This window comes from Pogonomyrmex barbatus, unplaced genomic scaffold (genome assembly GCF_055798465.1).
Source record: "Pogonomyrmex barbatus isolate J1 unplaced genomic scaffold, ASM5579846v1 scaffold15, whole genome shotgun sequence".
Classification (NCBI taxonomy): Eukaryota; Metazoa; Arthropoda; class Insecta; order Hymenoptera; family Formicidae; genus Pogonomyrmex; species Pogonomyrmex barbatus.
The window spans coordinates 1,528,042-1,555,274 of NW_028297111.1; the positions used below are offsets into that span (position 1 = coordinate 1,528,042).

A 27,233-nucleotide genomic window follows, 5' to 3' on the forward strand; every position below is an offset into this window, starting at 1 on the left:
CAATTCAAACGAATAAATAATTGCAAACTAATATACTTTTAAAGTCATCTTGTTTGCTTTGATAAAAATGCTCGTGAATATTGGTATTATAAATCTTATTTCTATCAAAGTTTAATTTGTTTCTAATATGATATAACAATATTATATATTATGTATTTAGACTAATGCTCATAGCACGATGTCAATTAGATTCATCATTAAAATGCACAGTTTGAGTCAATTTTTGAAATAATACTTAACCCTTAGAATTCATAAAAAATAAATTTTTAAATTGTATCATATATGTATTTATGTATTAATTATTAAATTAATTTTTTTTATTAACAGACTGCGTAACTTTTTAATAAATTTAATTAAATTGGAAAATGTTCTTGAAAATTATGAATGCTGTCTAAATACCCTTATCTATACTTAGATGTAATGGATATTTTTGTTTTTTTTACTATCGTTGCTTCCAAGATGATATGTATAATTGATATATACTGTCGTAACTATTTTGAAATTCCTTCTCTGCTACAAATATAAGAGTGTAAAAAGAAATTTATTTATAGCTGTTTCAGTTCCTGTAATACAATGTAATAAATAATATAAAAAATATAATTGATAAAAAAAATTACAATATCAAACATAAAGGATGGTATTGAAGTAGATACTTTAACTTTGATGATAGCGTATTCTATTTTTCCTAAAGATGAAAAAGGATCATCTAAGCATAAGTCCGGAAACTTTTTGAGATATAAACATTGTCTTTACAAACATCATCGAAATTTTTCATGAATAGCTTCAAACATTTCAACCACTTTCAATATTGTTTTTTGTTAGAAATAATGTAATAAAGTGTCCTAATATTAAAAACAATATATTGTAATAAATCAGTGTGTCTAAACGTTTAAACATAGTTAAAACACTATTATCGGAATTATTTATTTTAATAAATTGATTGGGTAGATTATTTCATGTATGGCAAGCAAATGGGAACACTGTAGAAGCATGATGTTTTGATCACGAAATCTCTCTTCGCAAACCATGCCCTACTCATGGTATGAGGAGACAAGATGTGCTTATCAGATAGATCTAATTTGGATCCATCCTACGCAAATATGGCGTTGGAACAAGTCACCTTCCATATTGGAAAATAATAGTAAAATAAACAAATATGTGACTACGTGACATGTGATTTGATAATAGAGAATTTAATAATTATTAATAATAAAAGTCACAATAGTAGTTCTCAATTAAATAAATTCATTAATTGTCCTTCCCTTATTTATTCTATATTTTGAATATCGCGAGAAAAACGCTGATTGGCTGATATATTAATATGACGGGAGCGTTCCAGATGCGCACATTTTCAATCGAACACACCACTCACATCAGCCGATGTCTAGGAATTTTCTAATGAGCCACCTATCAAAAATTTTTTTATTTAATCGATCAATCGGCAATGTGTCCAATTGGACCTCATCTAATATGACCGGCTACTCGTTCCATCATTCTCATTGGTCCTCATTTTCATGCGCAAGAAGTTAACCTTAAGTTTGTTCCTTTCAGCCGAATTAGTAATTTACATTATAAATACAAGTAATTTTCAGACTAACTATATGTTATACTTATTTATATTTATTGTGCGTTGTATTTAATTTTTATTTCGAATTTTCATTTCCAAAATTTAATATTTATTTCTATCTCTAATATTTGCCTCATTGTGCGCAGGCTCTAAGAAACGGAAAAATGCGCTAATGTTATGCAATCATGTTATGTCAAGCTGCGAGTATTCAGTGGGCGTGCAAAAAACTTGCACCAGCGGTGTAGCTCGAGCAGTACCGTTCTGCACCGTCCGGGTTCTTGGTGCGCACTCGATTCTGCCCAATGAGAAGTGCTATTATCCTACATTTGTCAGTGCGGTCGGATGGTGTCTGTCGATGTCAATAGGCTCGGCGAGTTCGCGCAAGTCGCGATATGGAATGGCGCGACGTGAAACGGTGATCGTTAGGACATCGCGGATTCCTATCGGCATTACGTCGCCAGCTCGTCGCTGTGGTTATGGTGAAGGTAGCTGCACGTTAACAACACGCAAATATTTCATTGCAAGCTAGTTTTACTCTTTCGGTCGTAGTCCCTTCGGTCGTATACATCGTGAGAATACGACGCGACCATAAACTGTCGAAGGCGCCGCAGAGCTACTTTTATGCCAAAGTCGAGCGGCCCATCCGTCACAGAGATGCGTGCGCGCACATGGTGACTTGACATCGTCTTTCGGGGTCAATTCGAAGATAACTTCGCGTTATAGACACAACGCTGCGACGAGGCTTGGCCGCTTCCCGGCCGCCGCCGTCGCCATCGCCGCCGCTCGCGACATCCTCATGGAACATTGATAAACTCGGCGAGACGGTGCTTTCATAGGAAACTTATAGGGCTGTAATGGCGCACGGGAGGATGTTTAGTTTTGTGAATTTGTAAGGAATAGGCAAGTCCGAAGAGTCACATCTAATTAATTTGCCAAGTTCTGCCAATTAGCGTTTTGTTGTATTAATATTGACATTTTTGAATCTACGAGATTACATTGAATGATTCGCGAGTAGTCCTTTGATGATTAGAAATCTATTCTGGTTAATTAATAGAATTAAACTTTAAAATTATTAATTTTGTAAATTAAAGGTAATTAACATATATTTTAAAGATTAATATTTTACTAATATATTTTAAAGAGCAATGTAGGATTATTTTATTCTTGGTGACATTAATAATGACACAATATTACTTTTTGTAGTATACAATAAAAGTATTATGTTTGTTATTTTGTAATAGAATATCTAGAATAAAATTACATAGAATTCTTGATTATATTTAATGAATTTTATGAATTTATAATTCTATTATGTTTTTATGAAAATATTAATTAAATAGAATATATAAAAACAATTTATGAATATTGAATTTTACACATACTCACATATACATATAATATTCTGTGGTTAAATCAAATTTGTAAGTAAATTATATAGTAATTGAATCCAATTGTGTTATTTTATAAACTTATTAGACTGATTTAGTACTAAACATTGAGTACTAAATATTATTGAAAATGTTGATGAATATCTACTATTTATAAATTTATTATGTAACATGCTTCCTTTTATTGTCATTTAATATGTTATTTAATATGAAAAATGAACACAAGGAAAAATAAAATGTTTTAAGTTAAAAATTGATAAATATATAGAGGAAGCTTTATATCTAAATATAGTTATATTTCTAGTAAAATTTAAATATCTAGGTGCATTTATAAAAATTTAGAATACATCTATGTAAATAGCAATATTGTAAGTGAATATATAACACAAACATCACTTAACAAAATACAACTATAACATATAATACTATATGATTTAATGTTTATATAAATAATGATGACATGATTATACAAATAATACAAAATTGCAAATTTTTTTTACATTTATCTACTATAGAGACAGCATTCAAGTATTGATTGCTACAACATGGTGTGCTATGGGAGGAGGGTTGAAACCAGGCATGGCAGACACCCACCTATTATATCTTACACCTGCCATTGAGCTTTTGTTTCTATTAACATTTTTAATGATATAAGTAACAATTATGCATAGCAATATTTTTAACAAGACATAAATATAAAACAAAAATATAATTATATGATTTATTATTAAAAATATAAATATTTTAGAAGATATTCATTAATTACATTTGCATAATTTTTATTTATTTTAAATAATTTATATGGAATGGATAAGTGATGCAATAGGACAAAAGTTTATTCAATATGCAAAAACAAATTGAGATTTAGAATAAAATTTCTTCCTAAGATATTTTGTTTTCGAGATAATTGAATTTGAAAATTTGTCTATCGAATTCTTGATTTGAACTGTTTTTGCTATACATGATTAATCATAATGGTTCTCTTGTGTTTATGAATTGGTACATATACTTATAAGTGTATAATAAAATCCATTAAAGCAGAAGTTAAACAAATATGTACACATATTCAACAAATTTGATTATATTGGAAATTAAGTATCACATGAAAATATTTTATATTTCCAATTTATTTTTATGTTGAATAATCTCTTGTCTGGTTGTATTATCCATCCTGTGCTTGTAATAGTTGCAGAATAATTTTTCTATTTACTAATTATATATGTATATAAATACAATATATATATATATATATATATATAAAATATGTATACAACACACACACACACACACACACACACACACACACACACATACATACATACACAAAATGTGTAATTTATATTATTAAATACATTATTAAATGTGCGCGCATACGCGCGTGTATGTAATATACAATGTTGATTGACAATTTATTTTACGAAATTATTTGATATTGTTTGAGATATGATTTTTCTTCACTGATGAAACTATTTCTCTTGTTTTTGTAATTTTTATTTTAATATGTATTTGTAAAGAATTATATACTTGTATATTTTTATTATAAGTATCGTTATTTTTTAAATGAAATACATTTTTTAAATATATATCATAATAATAGCATAATTGGGGAAAAAATGTGCAATATTAATTCTTTAGAGGTAGATAGATATTCAAATTCTTTAAAGGTCAGAAAATCCAATCAACTGTGTTAATATGTAGTAACTATAGGCATCAATGGCAGAAAATGTGTGTTCTTTGATGTACCATAAAAATATGAAATCGAAATGAACTTTACGTTCATAATATATTTATTGCATGATTATTTTAAAATAATTATTTTTTTATTAACAATTTAATGTAATTTTTTAAATTTATTAGAAATTTAAATTAAAAATATTCTAATTAATATAAATGATAATTCAAAATTTATTTGAAAATAGTAATATAAACAGAATAAACAAAACAAGAATAAAATATAAAAGGGCATTAATTAATTAATAATTGAATATGGATTATATTTGACTTATGACTTATATATCTTATATGTAAGATAAATTACTATATATCTGAATGTACTCACAAATATATTTAGATATGTTGATGTTTATCTTTAATAATTAATGAATAAATTATAAATTTAATGACTTTTTTTTTATTTTATAGGTTACTACAATGAAGTTTATTAAGTGCATATGAATGACAATGGGCTGAAATGCTAAATGATTACATCATACATATAAATATCATATACATTTATTGTCAGCCATAGGTAAAGTATTAATCTTATATTTTATTAAATATTAATAAATATAACACACACATACATGTGTGTGCGTAAAAATATATAAAATGTAATGTTCAAAATGTAAATATATCTTTTTATGCAATTTTGTGCTAGACATGGCAGCGATAGAGGAGAAAAAGCGAGTGGGTGGTTCCAAGGTATCAGCCATCGCAAACATCTTCCAATCCAAACCACAACTGGATAATCTTAGTCACAGAACGAATAACATTCTCTCAGATGGTTTTAAAGAACCAGCTGTTCCATTGAAGGAATCTCCAACGCAAGTAACTGTAGTTAGGACTGAAAGTCATGTAGCACGTTTCAACAATGCGCGAGCCCTCTTTGAAAAACTTGGCGAAGAAAACAAATTGAGCAAACCGTAAGTGTGCAATTTGAATTATAGAAATTTATATTATTTTTCTTAAAATTATTTATATAATTTTATTAGTTTCTCGAATTTTTTTAATTACATTATTTTTATATAAATTTGTCTTTAATTTTATTTATTATTTTATTACATAAATTAATTTTACAACTTTTTATAACGAAATTATATTCTATTATTAAATATTCTAACAAATCTTAAAGCTGTATATGAATCTATAAAACTTGATTAAAACTTAAAATTTTTACTATCTTTAAGAATGTGAGTTTTAAGATAGTTATGACAGATACATATATGAAAAGTGTATCGATCATATTATGCTAATGATTTATAAGTTAAATAGTGCACAATATCTTTTTTCATTTCTCATAACCTGTTAGATCTACATGAAAAGTATATTATAAAAGTACACAAAATAAAGTATATAGAATATAGATTAATAAATTTATAATTCTTTTTATTTTACATTTATTTTGTATTATAAATGTGTAATACAATTAAAAAATTATAAATATACAATTATTAAATTAATAATTACATTGAAATTTGTGAAGTATATGGTATTGAAAAAAATTCAAAAATAACACAAGAAATTTATTGCATAATAAATAAATGAAATTCATATAACAATCTATACAACAATCTATACATAGTATAAATGAATAATTAGTACAAATTATATTTTAAATAAATTATAAATTTTTTTTTCTATTTTTATACAATTAAACAGCATTAATATCTTTAATTATTTGTAAAAAAATTCAATACGAGGCATTGTATATATATTACGTGAATTATAAAATATTATGAAAAGATTTCTTTGCATATATTACATTTGTAATTTTTTAAATTTGTATATGATTTTAATAAAATTAAATATTTTTCTATATTTTATTTTACTTATTTTGCTGTCAAATATTTTGAAAGTATATTAAAGAAATCAATTTGATGTTATTACGATCCAATTCCAAAAACTTATGACATTAGAAAAAATATCTCTGATCTTTAAATTCTTTTAAATTTAAAATATAATCTTTTTCTACGTGTTAGAATAGAAATTGCATTAAAAAAAAATTTTATATCAATTAGGCTAAGGAAATTTGTTTAAGAAAATAAATAAAGTTAACCTACAAAAATTATAATTTTATAATAAATATATTTGTTATACAGTAATAATTATAATTATACGTATTGCAAATTTTATATATTATTTTTGTCCTTTAAGGAGATTTCAAAAAATAAAATTTAACTCACGTAAAAGTTTATTTTTAGCTAATAAAATTGTCTATAAGGACATTATAATCTATTAGTCTATTTTACAAGTATTTGTAAAATTTATTTGGCTTCTGTATATGGCGAATATATTATTGTAAAGTTATAATTTTCTTGTTAAAAAATGTTACAATCATATCCATATAAATGTAAATTTTGAACAAAGAAAGAAACAAGATTCAAATCTGCATCACATAGTATTTTACTCTAATAATCGCTTATCTTTCATTTTTGGCTACAATCGTTAGCTAACAATCGTTAGCTAATTTATTTTTATAAATTATACAAAATTTAAAAATTTATTTTTTTCACAAATGTCTGAAAATGGCATCAAGTGACTTTAATTAATGGGAAAAAATACTATACATACATCAAATCTAAGGAGACAGATTCTACTTCAAATTTCCTCGTACATAAAAAGTCTAAAATATAATTTATAAGTACAAAGATTTAGTGGCATTGTAATATTGTATTATAGAATTACTTTAATATTATTTAATTGCATGTTTAATTTACAGGGTAGAGCGGATCACAAAACCGAATAATTTGCACGGTCTCCGGTCTCGTTCGAGCTCTGCAAACTCGGGTTCCGGATGTACTTCGCCTGCAAGATCACCTCGTCCTCATTCACCTTCTCCTCCGGGCAGCCGCGAACATTTAAGCACATGGAGCGCCAGTGTACCGACTTTGAATGCGGAGCGGCATTTCGAGAACGGTCACTGCGCCGCGGAACGACGTTCTGGCGTAGGTTTGGGTAAAGTCGAACGGACATTAGGCAAGGAAAATGATTGTCCGGAGCGACCGGAAAAACCGGAGCGCCGGCCAAATTCAAAGGAGCTTATTGAGAAACAACGAAATTGGACTAGCCACTTCTCCAAGACTAGACCAAATCGTTACAATTCCGATCCAAATCACTCGCTAGTTCAAACTTCCCTGAATTCGCAGAATGCCCAGAGTCAGGTCCAGCATTCATCATCATTCGTTGATACATGTCAGAGCTCGGCAAGCGCAGTCAGTGACTTTGCTAATCCAGCTACGAGATCAGCAAGCTTTTGCTCGGCACGCTCACCTCCACCACCACCTCCACCTATCAGAAATTCATCTGCAGCCAATAGAAGGGAACGACCAGCAAGTATCGCCGCCGTCAGTCCACCTGAACTACCGAAGAGTCCAGAGTATGCAATGATAGAAGGATTCGACGATGTTTCGCCGACAATTCCGGAATATGCTGTTGTGCAGAAAAAGAAATCTCAGAATGGTTCAAAAGAAAGTAAAAATGGCGGTACCGATAAAATTCAGGACGCCGCATTGCCAGAATATGCTGTTGTGCAAAAGAATAACTTGTCGAAAGCAGCTTCGAAACCAGTGGAGAATTCTAAGGAGGCTTCTAAAGCCATCACACAGAAATGCATAGCAGCTACAGAGGCAACTGCAGGAAACAAAAGTGTGACTTCAAGATTGACAGAAGTTGTAAAAGATATTTCTAAATCTACTGTACAGAATTCGGTAAACTCAACTACAGAATCAATTTCCAATAGTGAAACTATAACTTCAATACCAGTGGAAGATGCTAAGGAAGTTTCAATGACCACTGTACATACTCCAAAAAATCCAGTTATAGAAGGAATTTCAGAATGTAAAGATACAGTTTCAAAAACAATAGAAAACTCGACAGAAATATCGAAAAATTCCACAACTGTGGAAGAAACACCAGCGTTTAAAGCTATAATTTCTGGACCAATAGAGGCTATAGAGGAACCAAAAGAATTTACAAAAAAGTCAATAGCTCCAGAATCTAAAACTGCCACTGCGAATGAATATAGCGATTTTCATGAACAAACGAAAGTATCATGCGAAGCTTCTAGTCCAACTCGAAGCACTTTGACGGATAATGTCCTAACAAGAAGAGAGAGTGATCTGTTGGAGGCACCAGAATATTTCAATTGTCCTCCAAGTCCGATTCATTCTCCAGCAAAAACCTCTGAATGGAGAAATGAATGGCTGGCGAAAAATGATGAGATTCTAAAGAGAACTGTGGACTTGAGAGATTTGAAGACTTCATCGAGAGAGGCTATAGAAGCAGAATTGCGTAACGAAGTAATCAGGCCGGATCCAAGACCTGATTGGGCCAGACCGAGTGCAAACGCAAAAAGAAAAGAAATCGCAATAGATGACAAGAGAACAGAACTGCGTTCACCGGAATCTGAATTGGGTCTACCTTCCGTAGGCACTGACAGTGCTTCTTCCAGCATGAGTTCACCAAGTTCACCTTCCAAGGATAGCAAAGAAGAAAAAGCAGAGAAGGAGATGTCGGAGAAATATCAGACAAGTAAGCTATTATATTTACGAAAAAAATTTTGTGAGACCAAAAAATTTTATAATGAAAGATTTTATAAGAAAAATATATTGAAATTCTTTACATATTGAAATGATTATTATAATTGATAAAAATTGCTTTGTAATATTATTTTAAAATTTTCTTTGCCTTTGCTTTAGTTTAAATAAAACAAAAAATTACTGGAGAATTTTAGTAAAATATTTTTTAAAAGAATATAAAAAAATACATATATATTTATTTAACTTGTTAAATATAAATAATTTATATTAAAAATAAAGTTTTACATTTTTGAGAAGCATCGGTAAAGTCAGGTGATTTCTGATGTAGACTAGGATGGCAGTGTGCCAATGTGCCAAAAAGTAAAAGTACAAAATGCAGCACACCCCTCCATCTTTCCCTTTTCTACTTCCTTTACCCCTACCACCTCTTCTTTTACTAGTGTGCCACAGTATTATTTATAGAAATCACTGTCTAGCAGCCAAACGCTCGTGCTTTATCGCGTTTACTATGCAAAAGTATCTCTGGAGCTCTTTACAGAATTTTGAAATTTGAAAATTATCGATGTTGTGTTCCAAACAGTTTTGTTCAAACAGTGACTTACTTGAAGACAGAATAAATTATGACTTCATTAAACTTCAATTATACTCCATAAAAATACGAAGAGTAAATTTGTAAAACATTTTGTGTGAATATATTAATTTCAAAATTGAAGACAAAATATATTAATTTGTTAATAAATATACACAAGGAATATTTTTGAATATTATTAATTTGATAGAAAAGGAAGCTGTACATATTTACATTAGAGTTAAATTGAAAAAATAAAATGTGTAAATAAATTATCATAAAATAATATGAAATAATATTAAATTTTTATAATTTGGATATTTCTTTATATTATAAATTAATTTAAATTAAAGAAATAATCTCTACAAAAATTTTTTATAGAAACTATATATAAACATATAAACGTTTTAATAATCTGAATATTATTTACTATTTAAATACGTGCAATTAACGAATAAGATAAATTATCTTAAAATAAAATTAAATGCTAAATGATATTAAATATATCAGATTTCAATGTAAAACTTCCTGAGTTTGTCAATTACAATTTGATTAATTAAAAGCTATACTCTTGCTGAGTACGTGATCTTGTAATAGAATATAAAAGTTTAGTATTCATATATGAAACGCTGCACCATATTTTGTACCAATATTTTTATATCTATATCAGAACTTTGCTCTAGCAAAACATAAAATTATGTGCCTGCGATTACTTTGCATCGATTGTGGAGGTACTTTAATCGATAAGCTATTTCAGCATTTTAGCATTAAGTTCAATATTGTTTATTTGTTATTATTGTTAATTTGTTTTCAATTTTAGGTCGTAGTAGTTATGACTTGGAAACAGAAGATCAGGATAAGTCAGCTACATATCAGAGCTGTATGACAAGCACGGAGAATTTTACCGAAAAAGATCAGTTCAAGTTTAATGAGACAGATACTACCACGGTCATTCGACGTTCTCATGTACGTCTTGATCTCCAAGCTGCAGGTCTCGGCCCACGTCCACCTTCTGTCATTAGTTCTGACCAGGAGTATCCGCCATTAGAACATAAGGACATTCCTGTGCCTTCCCCATATGCCAAAAAGTTACAGCAGAATGAAGAGATTGTTTTGCAAAGTAATGTTGAATGTAAAACTCAATTGAAATCAAATGCAGAGGCAAAGAATCACAACAGTACTGTAGAAGCGATGAAAATTAATACCACATCTGTAGAAACTATGTTGGAGACAAAAACAAAATCTAGTAATGATGGACTATGTCAAAAAACAGTCTCGAATGCAAAAAATGATCAGATCAAAATCAGCGTAAGAGAAAAAATTGCAAAGAATAAAGAAGAAGTTTCTGGCAAGCGCTCTAGTTTTGTCGAGACAGAAAGCAAAGCTAATAGTGTAGACAAAACAACCATTCGTAACCAGGAAGTGAATAATTTTGGGCTTATCTCGAAAGAAAGCAAAGACGAGGAGAAATATATAACAGAGATGGCGAAATCGGAAGTTAGCAGCAAAAAAGAATGTATTACAACAGTGAATAGTGTCTTAAGCAAGAAACTAGAGAAGGAAGTGGATCAGCCTCAAACAACTTGGGAACAAGAGAAACAGAAGGCTGAGCTAGCGAAACTTCGGTTATCGGAAAACAATAATCAGGGCTCTTCGCTGGCATCTAGTACGTTTTCGCAAAGACATTCCAGCAAAAAGTTCAACGAGCAATTTGTTTCGGAGAGTGGTCAGTTCGACGATAGTGATTCTAGTGACACAAAGACTGTTACAAACATAGAATGTACGGAAAAAGAAATGCAGAATAACTCTACTGGAATTACAGAAACATCATCAAAAACTAGTATTAATCATATCACTCCCGTGACGCCAGATACTATGACTCCGGACGAAGCTGAAAATCTATTGAGCTCTCGGTAAATATATAACAATTAAGAAAAGATATTTTTGTAGTCAGTGTTAGATTATTTTGAAAGTATATGCAGAACCAAGAATTTTAGAGAGAAAGAGAAAATTACCATTATTTCCAGAATATTTAGTTTTATTAAAAATGCATACAGATGAAAGATTCTTTGAAAATATTGTCCTTATGAGCTGCTTTTAATGTATAATATGTTTTGCATTTTAATATAGCAGTTATATTTTTTATAGCATATTTAATAATTTAATAATATATTTCTTTTGCTACAATCCTGCAACTTAAATAATTTGATTTAATATTAATAACTTTTTTTTTACTTCCATTCTAATACGTTCATGTTTACTTGAATGCAAATCTGCTGATTGTCCTGGTCTGTGCAGCATATTAGAAAAGAAGATTAGGTGAGTACATTTGCAATTCTGTAATTTAATAACAAAAGCAGATATATGTTATAATTACAAAATATTATATATATATATATATTTTAATAAATATGTTTTAATAGATTTTATCATTTATTTAAATGATTCAATAAAAAGATTGATTATCTTACGGAAACCGTTTAAAAAAAAAAGAAATTTTTTTGAAAGTTTATCAAAAGAATGATTCAAAGTTCTACAGATAAAATCAATAATTATAATAATAATATAGAATATACAATAAAATCAATATTAGATGTACATGTATAAATTGTATACATATTTAATAACAATAATGTAAAATAGATATTTTGATTCTTATTTAGATCCTCTTTAATACAAATAATAATAAAATAGTGTAAAATAGTCAAAGGGGAAATATGGAATGTACTGAAGGTAAATGGCGAAAATTGTCTAATATATATATAATTTATTAGCCAAATTCATTATATAAAGTCAAAAATTATTTGTGATTAGAATTAAAAACTCATAATAGTTCTTCGATACAAGTAAGGATTTTGTGAGGAACTTTACAATATTTTGTTAAAATGACTATTTAATTTAGAGATTTAGAGTATTTACTTTTTTTTTTTTTAATTTATTGTGTTCTTTAATTCTTACCGATTTGTAATTTTGATTTTGTATTGAGAAGGCTCCAAACAAAGATTGAAATATCTATGTTATTGTATTGTACTGTATTATATTTAAATATTTATAATATATTTTACAATTTACACATCTACATCTGGTATTAACTTTTATTAGCATTATTGTAATTAAAAAATTTACATTGCGATATGTTTCATTAAGATATTTTTTTTATCAGTTTGTAATGAAGATGAAAGAAAATATATTTTAATTATCCGTGTTTTAGTATTCAGAAGAGAATAATATATGGAATAATATGTGGAAAAAAATGAAGACAGATAAAATTTATTTTTTAAATTAATCATTACAATTAGATATATAATGAGATGTTCAAGATGGAAACTATTTTTCTCTCTTCGACGAATAAAAATTTTAAATTTAATTAATAGCCTCGAGGATGAAGAGATATAACTGCTTTTGTTATTTAACTGCAGAATTCGATCTCAGCGATCATATAATTTGTTTGCAAAGTGAATGATTCGTAAACATAAATTAGACAAGGTTCGGCGTTGCTATCAGACGAAGAAGCGCAGGAGATAGCGAGGTTGTTGTCTCCCACCAGTGCCAATGATGCAATAATAGGTGATGGGATTTCTAATGACAAGGATAAGGAAGGACAGGACAGGGATAGAGACGACCAGGACAACACGCCCGACTGGCTGTCCGATGTCCTGTCTGCTCCTGATTCCAGTCTTATCAATAGTGCCACTCATGATTATAGGTGAACGAGCTTATTTCGTCTTTTCAGTTGTATATTTTTTCTTGCATTTTTTCGTACTTTTGTTTCTATGTGCTATTTTTATTTTAATAATTTTAAACCAATTTTTGAATTTATATTGGTTTTATATAGTGAATTAAATTTCTGAATTATAGCATTTTTAAAGTTTGCTTTTTGAATTTCCGGAGAAATAAAAATTTTTTAATTTTTAACTTATTTAAAAAAATGTTTCTTGATTTTGTAATCTGGGATAATATATATTTAACTTATCATTTCTTGGACAACTGGTTTCTTAAGGTCCTCAGACTTTGGAATTCTTGCTGAAACTTTTAGAAATTTACATATTCTTCTCTATCTAGTTTCTCTATCAAGCTTGTATTAAATCTATATTTATTTTAGTTTGTCTCATAGGTCTCGTAGTGATTTGACAATAGATTCATTGACGGAAAGCCAAATAGGATCGGTGACAGGAAGTGAGAGTGGATTGCTAGGTTCTGTCAGCAGCTTAAACGACACTCATGAAGCTAACGATGATACCGAAACTGAGCATCAGGACGACTATATTCCAACTCCAGGAAAAATTGTAATATAAATATTATATTAATTTTCCGTTTGTAATCACATTTTTACTCCCTCTATCTGCAATCTTTTCTTTTTGTCTTGTCTATCCAACCTTTTTAGATTTTTGAGAAATTTGAGAAATTTTGTTTATATCGAAAAATAGAAATTGCAGATGAAGGATTAACATTACTTATTATAAAATAAGTAAGTTTAATCTTTCAAGTAAAATATCTCGAAAGTCATGCGAGATGTTAGGATAAATATTAAAAAGAAAAGATTTATTTTGATTTATTTAACAAGAAAAAGGAGTTTTTATACTCATACTTTAAGAAAATGAAATTAATTGTAAAATTTTCAATTTAATCTTTTAAAAAATCAAGGTTTCTTTTCCCTCTTGAAACTAAATAACTTTGGTTTGAAAAATTGTTTTTTTTTCTCTCTTAGTTTTTAAATAATTCATCTGGAAGAATTAAACTAGGACATACTGCATTTTGATTACATTAAAGAATTTGTAATAATAAGAATAATAAATAAGATGATAGAATATAATGGCATCCTATAATTCTATATATTAACTTTTTCTTGATTGAACTAAATCAAAATTGCTAACATGATAAAGAAGATACAATATACAGACACATAAAAGATATAATAATACAGATTCATTAGAAAACAATATGGTAATTTTTTTGTATAATTTTTATTATTTTTACTTATTTTTATTTGTATTATTTTGTGATTTTGTTTTACATATTATTGCATGTTAATTGGAATCGTTCTTTAAGCACTTTTATAGTTAAATTAATGTAGATATTTAATTAATCAGATACTTGTGGAGAATGGCGTACATTATTTCGAGGATGGTCACTTTTGGATGGAAGTGGCAGGAATTCCCGAGTCTGACGAGGATGACGAAGATTATCCGTCCACTGTACCCATCAAGAAAACTTCTAAAGTATCTTTTGACACCGGTCCTATGCGAGTTTATTCTACACATTCTGTCAATGAATACGATCGTCGTAATGAAGATGTCGACCCTGTGGCAGCCAGTGCGGAATACGAGTTGGAAAAACGGGTCGAAAAAATGGAGGTAATTCTAAAAAATACTTCTTTTTAGTATTTCTTTATTCTCATAAAATAAAAATAATAGCAGCTTGGAAGTCTTAAGAATAATATTGAAAGAGTAATATTTTGCTGATTTTCTAGTGATTTCACTTAAAATTTTTGAATATTTTATTTATATTATGTTCTCAATGATAATTTAATTTTATTTCTAAATAATTTTATTTCGTGATGGCACTCCGCTTTAAGAGAGCCTGCAGAATCTAAAACTGAGAGTTTCTATAAAAAACTCAATCTTTTATTTTAAATTATTTTTATTTAAAAGAATCCTGTATTATAATATTAATATTATAAAAAAATCCCAGGTATTTCCTGTTGAACTGATGAAAGGCCCGGAAGGTCTAGGTCTCAGTATAATCGGGATGGGTGTGGGCGCCGACGCGGGTCTGGAGAAATTGGGCATCTTTGTAAAGACTATTACAGAGAAAGGTGCAGCCGCGCGCGAAGGCCGGATTCAAGTGAATGATCAGATTGTTGAAGTTGACGGCAAGAGTTTGGTCGGTGTGACGCAGGCTTACGCCGCTAGCGTGCTAAGGAACACGTCTGGTCTCGTACGATTTGTTATTGGCAGAGAAAGAGATCCAAAGAACTCGGAAGTAGCGATGTTGATTAGACAAAGTCTCCAGGCAGATAAAGAGAGAGAATTGGCGAACGCTGCCAATAGGTAAAACAGTATATTTATTATTATAATATAACAGTATATTTATTAATAGTATATTTACTTGAATTGATTCTTGAATAATTATCGTAAGCTTACTATTTACAATTATAAGCTATTTTAATATTGATAAGTATCATTGTAATATGAAATAAACTTATTAAAATTTATTTTTTTTTTAAATTAGATATTTTTCTGCATATAATAATTTAATATTTTTATGATAAAAATTCAATTTAATATATTAATTTAATAATAATTGACATACATTCATATAATCATATATGTTAAGATAGTTGATGTATTATATATCAAAATTTAAAGCAATTTCATGAAATTATTATGAACTTTTGTATTATGTTTCAATGTAAAAGAAATAACTTTATGTGAAAGTGATCGATTCACAGTTGTTAAATTCTAGGTTTAATCTTGACTTTCATCAGTTTCATCTTATTTATATTTTGACTTTATTTTTTATAGCTATTGATTTAGAAAATTTGAAAGTTGCTAATGAAAGAATTATGAGTAATAGATAAAAATTAAGAATTTTTGATACCGAATTAAATTATTTTTTTGGTTTTTAATCTGAATAAAATTAAACAATGAAATTGTTGAAATATCACTTTTAATCAATATAATTACTATGAAGTGATTTTAGCAAAAATGATGAGGTATGATTTTATAAAATTTATGTCATATATGCGATTTGCATTTGAATCTCTTCGATTCAAAATTTTCAAATAATTTAAATTTGGAATATAGAGATTTTGATTTGAATCAAATGAAATCAGATAAAATTAAATTTAAATTTGAATATTTTATGTGTCTCTAGTTATGATGAATAATAATTCATTCTAGAAATTCATATATTTATTTATTCAAATACTTGATTTAATTTAAAATCTTCATCTCTTTTTAATCGAAACATTTCTTGTTGTGTTCCCAATGATGATTTATCCTTGCTCGCAAAAGTTCTGTGACGATATCTTATGGCCACTCCAATGAGTGCCTGAGGCATCTTGGAGTGCTGAGGGAACTAGACATTTTTTATAACAAGCGTAATTTCTTGTGTTATACAAACTTTAGCTGGCGTTAAAAAAATATTCATTTTTTATTAGAAAACTCAACTTCTCTGATGCTTCGCCTGATGGACAACGAGGAAGCGAGGATATTTCTGTTGGCAGTGGGGTGAGCGGGATTCCAGGTTCACCTACGATGTCCTCTTGCTCAGAGGGAGAGACGGCACACAGTCCCATTGAAAATTATTTGTCACCTGGTCGCAGTCGATCTCCGATACTCGGTTCATCCATACAACATGCCACTACCACGCAGAGCGATGTGGACAGTCTAAGATTACTCTTACAAGAGGTATTTCATATTTTCATATTTGTGCTTATATCATTTGAATGTATCTTCTTTCATCCATTTATTTGAAAGTCTTTATTCAGCGAAATCTTTTGCACTTGTTTATTTATGTGTGTATGTGTGGTGTTAGTTTTATCTTTTTGTAAATAGTCGCAAATTGATAATGCATTATCCTATAATGATATTTCCATAATACATAGCGCATATAGTTTATTTCCATATGCGTATGTGTGTAAATTAAAAATGCGTGCGCATATATCACATATGTAATTACAATTGCACAGTATACATTTATTGATTTTCTTTGTTTTTGTTTCGTTTATGCGCTATGCGTGTCGTTGGTTGCTTACAGAGTCAATATAAACTCTCATTAGCGGACGAGGAAGTGGAAAAGCTCAAGGCGAAGGTAATGTAACATGGTTACTTAAATATTAACTAATTAATCATAATTAAATCAGAATAATTTAAATAATTATAATTGAATTAATAAAAGTTATATTAACATAAATAATCTTTAATATCAATAATATTAACATAACATGGAAAATTATTGTACACAAACTATTTTACAAAAACTGAAAACTTATTTTATTTACTTCATTTATCTGTGCTTAGACTTTAGCATGCTTTTTTTTAATTTTTCATACTTTTCTGATGCTTTTCTCTCTGCTTGCAATGTATCAAAATGCATGAAATATTAATTCTATACTATTCATAGCTTGTGTATATAATTTGTGTATATACTTATGTGCATATGTGCATGTATATATGTGTGAGCGTGTGTGTGTGTGTGTGTGTGTATAAAAATATATAACTATATATTAATATTTATGTGTAATGTACATAAGGAATAAAATTTTTTTGTTTCTCTATATTTATAATAACTTACAGTAATTAATTTTTTTATATTGCACTATTTACAAAAAGAGGCACAATCACAATAACTTTGACCCTTCAAAATGAAAATAATTTGCAGAAGCATTTTTAGCGAAAAACATGAAAAAAATAGAAAAATAGAAAAAAATTCTCCAATCAACAGATATCAAAATAATTAAAAACAGAAAAAAATAAATTACAAACGGAAAAAAATTTCAGTCCATAATCGAAAAGCGAATGCATGAAAAATACACTCTAATAACATGTATTATGAATCATATACTTTATAATAGATTATATTAAATCATATATACATAAACATATATTATCGAAGCTTGAATCGTTATCAGAATTATCACCACTGCCAAAATCAAATATTTCGTCACGAGAACATTTTTGATGGCAATATATCATCAATGTGTCTTCTATATGCGAAGAAGTTTTAAGATCTTTTACAAATAATGCGTCTTTTGTCTATCAATCCCATAAGCAAGGGAGGATGTGGAGTGGACCTCGCTTTGCATGGAAAATTGAAAACCTATATGAAACAGAACAATCATGGACTTCGTAACAAATAGAATTTTTTACTATTTTTTCGATATCTCTTATTAAGAAAGATTTTAAAAACCACTTTTTTATTTTAAAGAGCCAAAGTTGTCTCCCAAAAAAGCTTAAATATTGTACATATCTTATTCTTTGTATTTTTTTTTAATAATAAATTTTTGCTAAATGAAAAGATGTTAGCTCGGAATTTGAAAGAAATTGTAATAAATAAAACTTACAAATACTCTTTTTTCACTTCCAACAATATTAATTTATTATGAAAGTTATTTAAAAAGTTTTTAGATAATCTTTTTATATTTTGAAAGTATTTTGTATACTATGTTATTATTTGTTATTACTAAATCAATGATATTATAGAATTCTTAGAGTTTTTTTCTTCATATGATTGCATGCTTCCATTATTTTTATAACCAATTTTTCTCTTATGCTAATTGATTGAATAAGTTTATTTTTTTAATTTTATTAAACATAAATATTTGATTAAATTGTACAATAGATAATATTACATTTGAGAAATAGGATATTCTTGTGCTTCAAAAGAAATAAATGAATATATTTATTAGAATTTTTTAAAATTACATTTACGTTTAAAATCCCAAATATTTATCACTTATTTTAATATATTTTATATATAACGTTATATATGATGTATTTTTTAATTTTAATTATAATTTTTTTGTATGTTTTGAATAGTTAGTAGAATTAGAAAATAGCGGAGCAGGCAGCGAAGAATATGCAGCCAAGTTACGGGAATCAGGATTACGTCTTCACGAATCGGAAAGGGCATTGGGTACGGCCCGTCAGGATTTATTGACAGCCAGAGAGATGCTATCACAGGCAACGACGCAAAATGCAGCTTTACAACAGAAGTACGCTAGAGCCAGGAGAGCTGCCAGGGAACTACGTACGGACATTGCAGCCAGGGATGAGTTTTATCAACAACTGTTACAGGAAAAGGATACAGAATACAATGCATTGGTCAAAAGTCTCAAGGATAGAGTAAGTATTGAAGATTTGATCTTGGAGAGAACAAGTATTTTTGAAAAAATTATTTCAGGTGATCACACTAGAAGTAGAGTTAACGGAAACTCAAAGGCGATTTGGTTTACCTATACGGTTACCCTACGATAATGCCACTGCTAGGATAGTAACGCCGCAGCTCTCTCGCAGACAACTACCGCCGCCGCCTTCGTCAACTAGCTGCCAGCTTTCCGATACGGAGACCTCTGATCTGAGTAGCCCAGATGATGGTGATAAGACTGCGACTGTGGAGAGGAAGCTACCTCTGCCATTACCGGTGAAGGAAGAATTAGATCGCGCTGTACCAGCCCATCGTCTGCTGGACAACTCTGCCGGCAAAAGCAAGGCAGAGCTGGCCAGCAGAGGCGGCCTAGCCAATCGTCAGTTGCCCCGACGATCCGGGGGCCTCAGCAACAGTAGTTCTGTATGTCATTGGTCTAGCATTAATCCATTAGGAGCCGCAATTATAATACATGTTGCTCGTTTGAAGACTAAAATTCCAAAATTTAACACAAATTTTAGGAATACAAAATTAAGATTGTTTTTCTTTCAATGATGAAAAAAGCATAAATAAGTTTTTCTTTTAGGATTATGGATTGGACGAGTCAGGTGACAACACAGATGACGATTCATCTTCTAAAATCACTTCGCAGGATAGCAGCAGGTCACCCAACGATTTGACATCCAAACAGTCCAATTTGAGTTCCTATTCCAGTACTTCGTCCATCAGTTCGCTCAAAGGAAAATCGCATATGGATCCTATACATCCCACTACGATTCGACAGCACAGCACCATTAGTTCACAAGTTAGAGCGATGACCGAGCAAAGTTGGCCTCAATCGCAAAAAAGTATGTTTCGATGCATTTTATATGTCAAAATTTAATTAAATTATCAAAATTTTATTATAATACACATACGATTATTGTTATATATATTGTAAGAACATATTCATAGTCTGTTTTTATTTCAAGATTATTTTAAGTGATATCTAATGCTGATACAGTTCAGTGATTGGTTTAGGTCAATGCTCAGAATTGTCTCAAAGTTTCCGAAATCGGCCAAAAAGGACAGTTAATTTTGAGCATTAATATTTATGCCATAAAAATTATTTAAGAATTTTAAATATAAAGGCTGACTATAAATATCGGCCTAAAATTCAATTTTTAATACATTAAGAAAAAAGAAAATTTATCTTGATAGCTTTGACTGGACCTCCTGCGTCATTAGCAGAACAATTGAAGCAAGTTTTGGCCGAGCGAGAAAAACGACTTGGTGGAAACGATTTCTCAAGGGAAAATTCTAGAGATTATAGTGATCTCAACAATCCTCATAATAATGATCCAACCATGGTCACACATCATCTTGTAGAAGAGATACGACAGGCTGTTAATGAGGCTAATCAAAGAGGTATATAAAAATGTTATAAATTGAATAGAAATGGAATCAAAAGTCTATTAATTTATCAATTGCAACGGTAATATTGCGATTTTATTTTAAATTAAATTTGTTATGTTTCCAGTGAAAAAGGTATCGATTCCACCATCAAATTTAATCGGTAGTGGGAATGCGCCTTGGCATCATCCAGGAAGTTCTCCTTCAAGCTTGTCTTCCGGCGGTTCTGTGAGTCCTCCTGCTGTTGATCCTAGTCCTTTAAAAGTCGGTAATGTCACAGGTACTTGAAAAAAATTTATGTGGTGTGTGTGTGTGGAGGCGCGTGCGTGTGTGCGTGCGTGCGTGCGTGTGCGTATGTATGTGTGTTGTGCGCGTATATGTACGTGCATTAACACAGTGTCAGCACTAACACCTTAATCACTTAGGAATTTAGATTTAGATTTAAATTAAAATTAAGGATTAGAAAAAAATTCCTTTTAATTAGTTTCTGCAAATAATTTTTTTTTTATTTTTGGACAATGTTTTATTTATTTAAATTTTCTTAAACTTTTAATGCACAATCTTTCATTGACATCTTTTTTATGAGAATATTTGGCACATAACAAAACAATTATTAAAACATGAAGTATGCTAATGTTTAGAATCCAAATAACAATTGATAGTGATTACTAATAGTACAATAAGATCTTACCATACCTTATATTTACTTTCCACCCTGCATGCATTATCAATAGATTCGAGCACAGTTTGGTTGCCCGCTCACCTAAGCGACTTTGGTTTAGGTGACAAGAAGTCCCATTTCTGGCAGAACGCGCCAGTTGCTGATTGGTCCAAAGAACAAGTAAGTATAATTAATTTTAATTAATTGATTAAAAAAATAAATTTACAGTTAAAGAATTTACTTTTTTCACATGAATCTTTCTAAATATATAACTTAAAAATGAGAATTATGTAAAAAAATTTTTCTAAAATGTAATATTGTTTCTTTTTCATTTTTTATTTATTACCATAACTGTAATAAAAAGTTTAATGCAAATAATTTTACCTTTTTGTTTTTAATAACTCATATTTCTTTAAAAATAAAACTGCCTTTTCAGGTTTGTCAATGGCTAACGGGAATTGGTTTAGAACACTATTCGCCTCAATTTTTGGACAATGGCATTAATGGAAATAACTTGCTACGTTTGGAATCAAGAGAATTGAAGGCTTTAGGAGTTTACGGCGAAGCTAAAGCCCATCTGAAGCGCAAGTTGAAAGAATTAAGAGCGCAAGCCGATCGTGAGCGTAAAGAGCGTAAGGAAATCGAGCGAATGCGACGGAAAGCGGAAAAAGCTGCAAGGAAAAAGTAGCTTGCAAGTGAATTAAATGCGTTCAGTATCAATTAAATTCATTAGGTTAATGGATATTTTTTTAAGCGCGAAGTGTACAGGGTATCTCGAAAGAGGAGAATTTAATAATAAGAATTTTATTGGGCTTTCTACCGAAAAGTCATCAAAATTATTTATCGAAAAACATTGCAAAATAAATCTTCCATTGAAAGAAGGTTACCAAAGAAATTACTATCACACTAGAAATGACGCCGTCCATTTCATACAGGGTGTCATCTAAAATATTACACACTTTTCTTTTTAAAAGAAGAATATCATATTTATCAAGTAATAAAAATTTTACATAAGCATAGCTTTAGAATTGTGCTTCTTTTACATACATTGCCTGTTTGTTCTTTTTTTATTTTTATTCTTTAACATATTTAGTTATTTTCAGACGATGTAATTAATATTATAATTACATTAAATAATTTCTAAATTTGAAATTGATATTACAATTATTTCAAATAATTCTTGATAATATTTGAAATTATAATATTAAACCTCTATATAGTATTAATGAAAGTATATTATCTGTACATATTTAATATTATAATTATATAAATTTTTTTATATACTGATAATAATGATTGTATTGCAATTTCTTGTAAAGGAAGTATTTTAATGTTAACTATTAAGAATCAATCTTATTTGAAAGAATTATTGTTTTAATAATTTTTAATTTTTTATAACTTTAAATTGACTTTGATAACTATTAATTTTATCATTAATTTTAATTATTTTCTAATAATAAATGAGACTATGTAATAATTTAAAATTCTTATAATATTCGAAATTATAATTAAATTTTAACTAAAATTGCGCCTCTTCGGGACACCCAGTATATTCTAGTATTTCAATTGATTCTCCGCTTCCGTTCAATCATAATCTGTTTCCATGAATGAAGGCTATGTATTATGCCTCTGCATTTACTTATTGTCGCCATATTTACATTGTCCCTATTAAGTATTTTTTTCTCAGTTATTAATATTATTTAAAAATGTATGTATATCTATGTATGTTGTGTTTTGTATGTATGAGTATGTATGCGCTACGTATATTTGAACATGTATGCAAGTGTGTGTAAAAACTCTAGCTATTTAGTTGAATAGTCGCGTTCTAGTTATACGTGCAAGTTAGTGACCGTTCGATTATTGCTTTAATAAACGTTCTTTTGCAGAGTGAATAAAATCACGAGTCGCTCTTAATTCTAGATGGACTATCTAGAACGCGGAAAATGTGTAATAAGACAATGTGTTATTTAAATACACTCTTTTATAATTGTATATGTACGTACATATAGTATATATTATAGCCACACACATGTAAGGATTCCGATATTTATTTCTACTATTGCGTTTAACAGCGCTTTTTCTACAATTAAGAATCTAACTGTCAAGTAGACGTTTAAACCTTTTGTTTATTCGTCTTCTTCAACTTTAAAATGCGTCGTTAATTATTAATTAATAACTTATTCAAAGTATGTCTTTGATCAATTATGGTGGATTTCTAGATTGTTTAAAATTATTCTATTAAAACTTCCTATAATTGCTAATCATCTAACAGTTACAAATAAATTTTTTTGTTGAATAATTACATGGAACTTTATGTTGCGATTAGAAAATAGAATAAATTCTATAAGAATTTATAAAAAATAAAAGAATCTGGAACATTTAAAAATCTTTAAAACATCGAATTTTTATATTCCATGTACTTTATATCAATAATAATTAATACATATACAATTTATTCATAAAATCTATCTATATTGATATTTTTTAATAATATATCTTAAATATTAGAATATATCATTTAATCGATGTTTTTTTAAAATAAATATTACAATTGATGTACAATATAAATTTAAATATTAAGAATGTTTTAATATTGAATAATAAAAAGTATTGAATAATATATGATTAATATTCTTAAAAGTATGATTAATATTCTTAAAGTGAATATAAAAAATATAATATATTAATAATAGACTTTTCATAACAAATAACAATAAACAATTTCTCTTACGTTCAATATATTGTCTGCGATTAAGATTGTCTATAATAGATATTTAATCGTGATGAACCAATCATTGTATCAATTTAAAGAAATCCTTTTTAAAAAAAAAATATAGTATTGATCAGAGATATACTTACACACATAGACCTGTTACTTTCTATAATTAAGATATACTTCTTCATAATTTATACTTATTTACTTAAAATTTGCTCAAAGCAATATCTTTTTCGCATTGAATCAGATGTTAGCAGACTTGCATTCTTCGCTCCCTTATTTCTCACAGAATTGTTAAACGCTCGCAAAAGATTGAAGGATAAGTCCTTCATTGTTGAGCTATGGCAATTCGACTCGAATCGAGTCGCTGTAAATTCTGCGACATCCAATGAACATTCCATATCGGATAGAACAAAAACCAATCTGTGCTCCTACATAAAAGAAATCTCGAGCATGAAAACGCGAAATGGACACTCTGTGAAACCGACGTATAGAGTGACGTTATGAATGAGGATGAGCGTACTTATTTATAGTAACGTTGAACTTTTTCACGCTCCATTTTGGACATTTCAACGGTTTGTTGCGAATAATCGAAAATGTTGAATTTCGGGGCGTAGAATGTAAATATACATATGTATTGAAATATGATTAATAACGATAAGACGAGAAGACAACTATACCGATGAGATGATTAATGTGTGTGTGTGTGTGTGTGTGTGTGTGTGTGTGTGTGTGTGTGTGTGTGTGGTGTGTGTGTGTGTGTGTGGTGTGTGGTGTGTGGTATGTGTGTGTGTGCATATGTACGCGAGTCATATGAGTCGCAGAATGATAAAAAGCGATTACCTGTGTCATAATGTTATTCTACAAGGCATAATTCTGAATTTTTATAATCGTAAATCCTTATACAAGTCCTCCATTGGTTGCGTTATTCAGCGACTGCGATGCGCACTTGTTTTTGTTGTCACATTTACAACGAATTGCGGAAATGAATCCGTCGTCCGTTCTTATAAGAATCGTAACATGATATCAATTACTATTGGTGAAATGTCAAATGGAACAATCCTCCTGCACTTCGACATTATTCGTAGTGAAGTTTTGTCTTTTCTTCCTTTGATATTTTCTATAATTTATAATATTTATTAAGGATCTTTTAGATCTTAAAATTTGAGGATTTCTTAGTGTAATACATGCTGGACTGATTTTTGAAATTAAAAGAATCTAATCTTCTCATTTTTAGATTTTTGAATGCTTTTGAAGTTGAATTTTGATCTCATAGGATGGAATGTTGAAATTCTATATTCTGTATTCTTTTTTTATATTGTTAGCTCCTTGGAACTTTGCATTTCTAAAATTTGGGATTCTTCAAACATTGAATTTTTGAATTCTTTAATCTTAAAACTCTAAAAATTATAAATTTATATTTTATTTATAACTTTAAAACGAAATATTTTACCTTGAAACATCTAGACTCTTGAATTCTTTTATTTTTAGGATTTTTAAATATCTGAATGTTTTAATTAAGCGATTAATTAATTACTATTCAATTCTTAATTTATTAGATCAGTTAATTCTTTAAGTATGTTATATCAAATCGTTACATTCTTTTGCTTTTTGTTTTTTTTTTTGAATCCTCAAGTTTTAAATGTTTTTGTTCCTTAAAGACCTTTCACAAAACGGACTGAATCATAAGTTATATAAGTTATATAATTTTCAACAAATCACTTAACTATGTATCTACGAGAAGCGCTTCACACACGATCTGACTAAAATTTAGTAAAAATTTTTAAAAACTGGCCTTATATTCGACAGTTTTTAGCAATTGAAAAATCAAAAAAATAATATTTTGCAGAAGAATAATGCTTCATAAAAAAATTTAAGTATAATACAATTTTTTTTTAAATTATCTTAAATATTATTAATATTGACAGCATTAATTCTATGTAATTATATTATAATAATTAAAAATGCACTAATTATTTCGAGTAGCAATAACTTAAAAGATAAAAGAAGATTATAAATCAATTTCTAGAAAATAAATCTTCAGGAGATTTTTTAATTGTACAAAAAGTTTGCAAAAAAGTTACAAAATAGTTTTTTTCAACTTCATCTATAATTTTAAGGTTGAGATTTTCTTGTCGAAAGATCTTTTACTGTCAATTTTATTGTCAAAATAGCTATTCAAAACCAAATTATCGCTAACGAAAAAACTTGGATTTGAGAAATTAAGATTATAAATTTTAAAATGTTTCTTTACATATTCTTTACGACAATTTTTGTATGGATATATAAATTTGTATTTTATTAAATTTGCTATGCCATTATGTGATTCCATTTTGAGAAATGTATTTAAATTTACATATTTTGCTAGCAATAAACACAATTAGCATAATTAGTTAGAAATGGCAAGTCTTTATGATTTTATATACAAGAATGTACATGTATGTATGTATGTGTGTGTGTGTGTGTGTGTGTGTGTGTGTACACACACACACACACACACACACACCGATTAAAACAAGAGTTTTAAAAGATAAAAAGATAATATTTTTTTCCAGAAATGTTATTATGCATCTTTTCTTTTTTTGTCAGATTGTGTGTGATTTGAGTCATGAACATGTTTCCATTGAATCATGTACATGTTCTCATTGATTAGTGATTGTTGATTCACGAGGAAGAAATATTGAAATATTGAAATGATATAAATGAAGATGATAATGGAGGTATACATGCGAAACGGCAGCTTTTTAATATGTACGAAAAGTATTGTCAAACAAATACTCTTGAACGTTTTAATTAAAAGTAATTCGTACACTA

At 28.7% G+C, this 27,233-nt stretch overlaps 1 protein-coding gene across 8 annotated transcripts; it reads left to right on the forward strand.

The window, feature by feature from the left end:
* The first annotated feature begins 1,839 nt into the window (after positions 1 to 1,839).
* Positions 1,840 to 27,233, forward strand: Spn (protein phosphatase 1 regulatory subunit spinophilin). Of its 8 annotated transcripts, none has more exons than XM_089073333.1 (20): positions 1,841 to 2,052; positions 2,097 to 2,467; positions 5,098 to 5,203; positions 5,333 to 5,597; positions 7,394 to 9,204; positions 10,601 to 11,693; positions 12,079 to 12,099; positions 13,262 to 13,486; positions 13,883 to 14,066; positions 14,871 to 15,134; positions 15,472 to 15,830; positions 16,943 to 17,192; positions 17,542 to 17,595; positions 19,323 to 19,628; positions 19,687 to 20,073; positions 20,237 to 20,498; positions 20,851 to 21,057; positions 21,170 to 21,322; positions 21,777 to 21,883; positions 22,140 to 27,233. In XM_089073333.1, the coding sequence occupies exons 4-20, from the start codon at positions 5,335 to 5,337 to the stop codon at positions 22,389 to 22,391; spliced, it is 6,198 nt and encodes a 2,065-aa protein (XP_088929459.1). In that variant the 5' UTR covers positions 1,841 to 2,052; positions 2,097 to 2,467; positions 5,098 to 5,203; positions 5,333 to 5,334; the 3' UTR covers positions 22,392 to 27,233. The 8 variants fall into 8 exon arrangements, with proteins under 8 accessions (XP_088929464.1, XP_088929459.1, XP_088929458.1 ...); XM_089073332.1 differs by having other exon boundaries at positions 2,117 to 2,467; XM_089073338.1 differs by having other exon boundaries at positions 1,840 to 2,467; positions 19,687 to 19,926.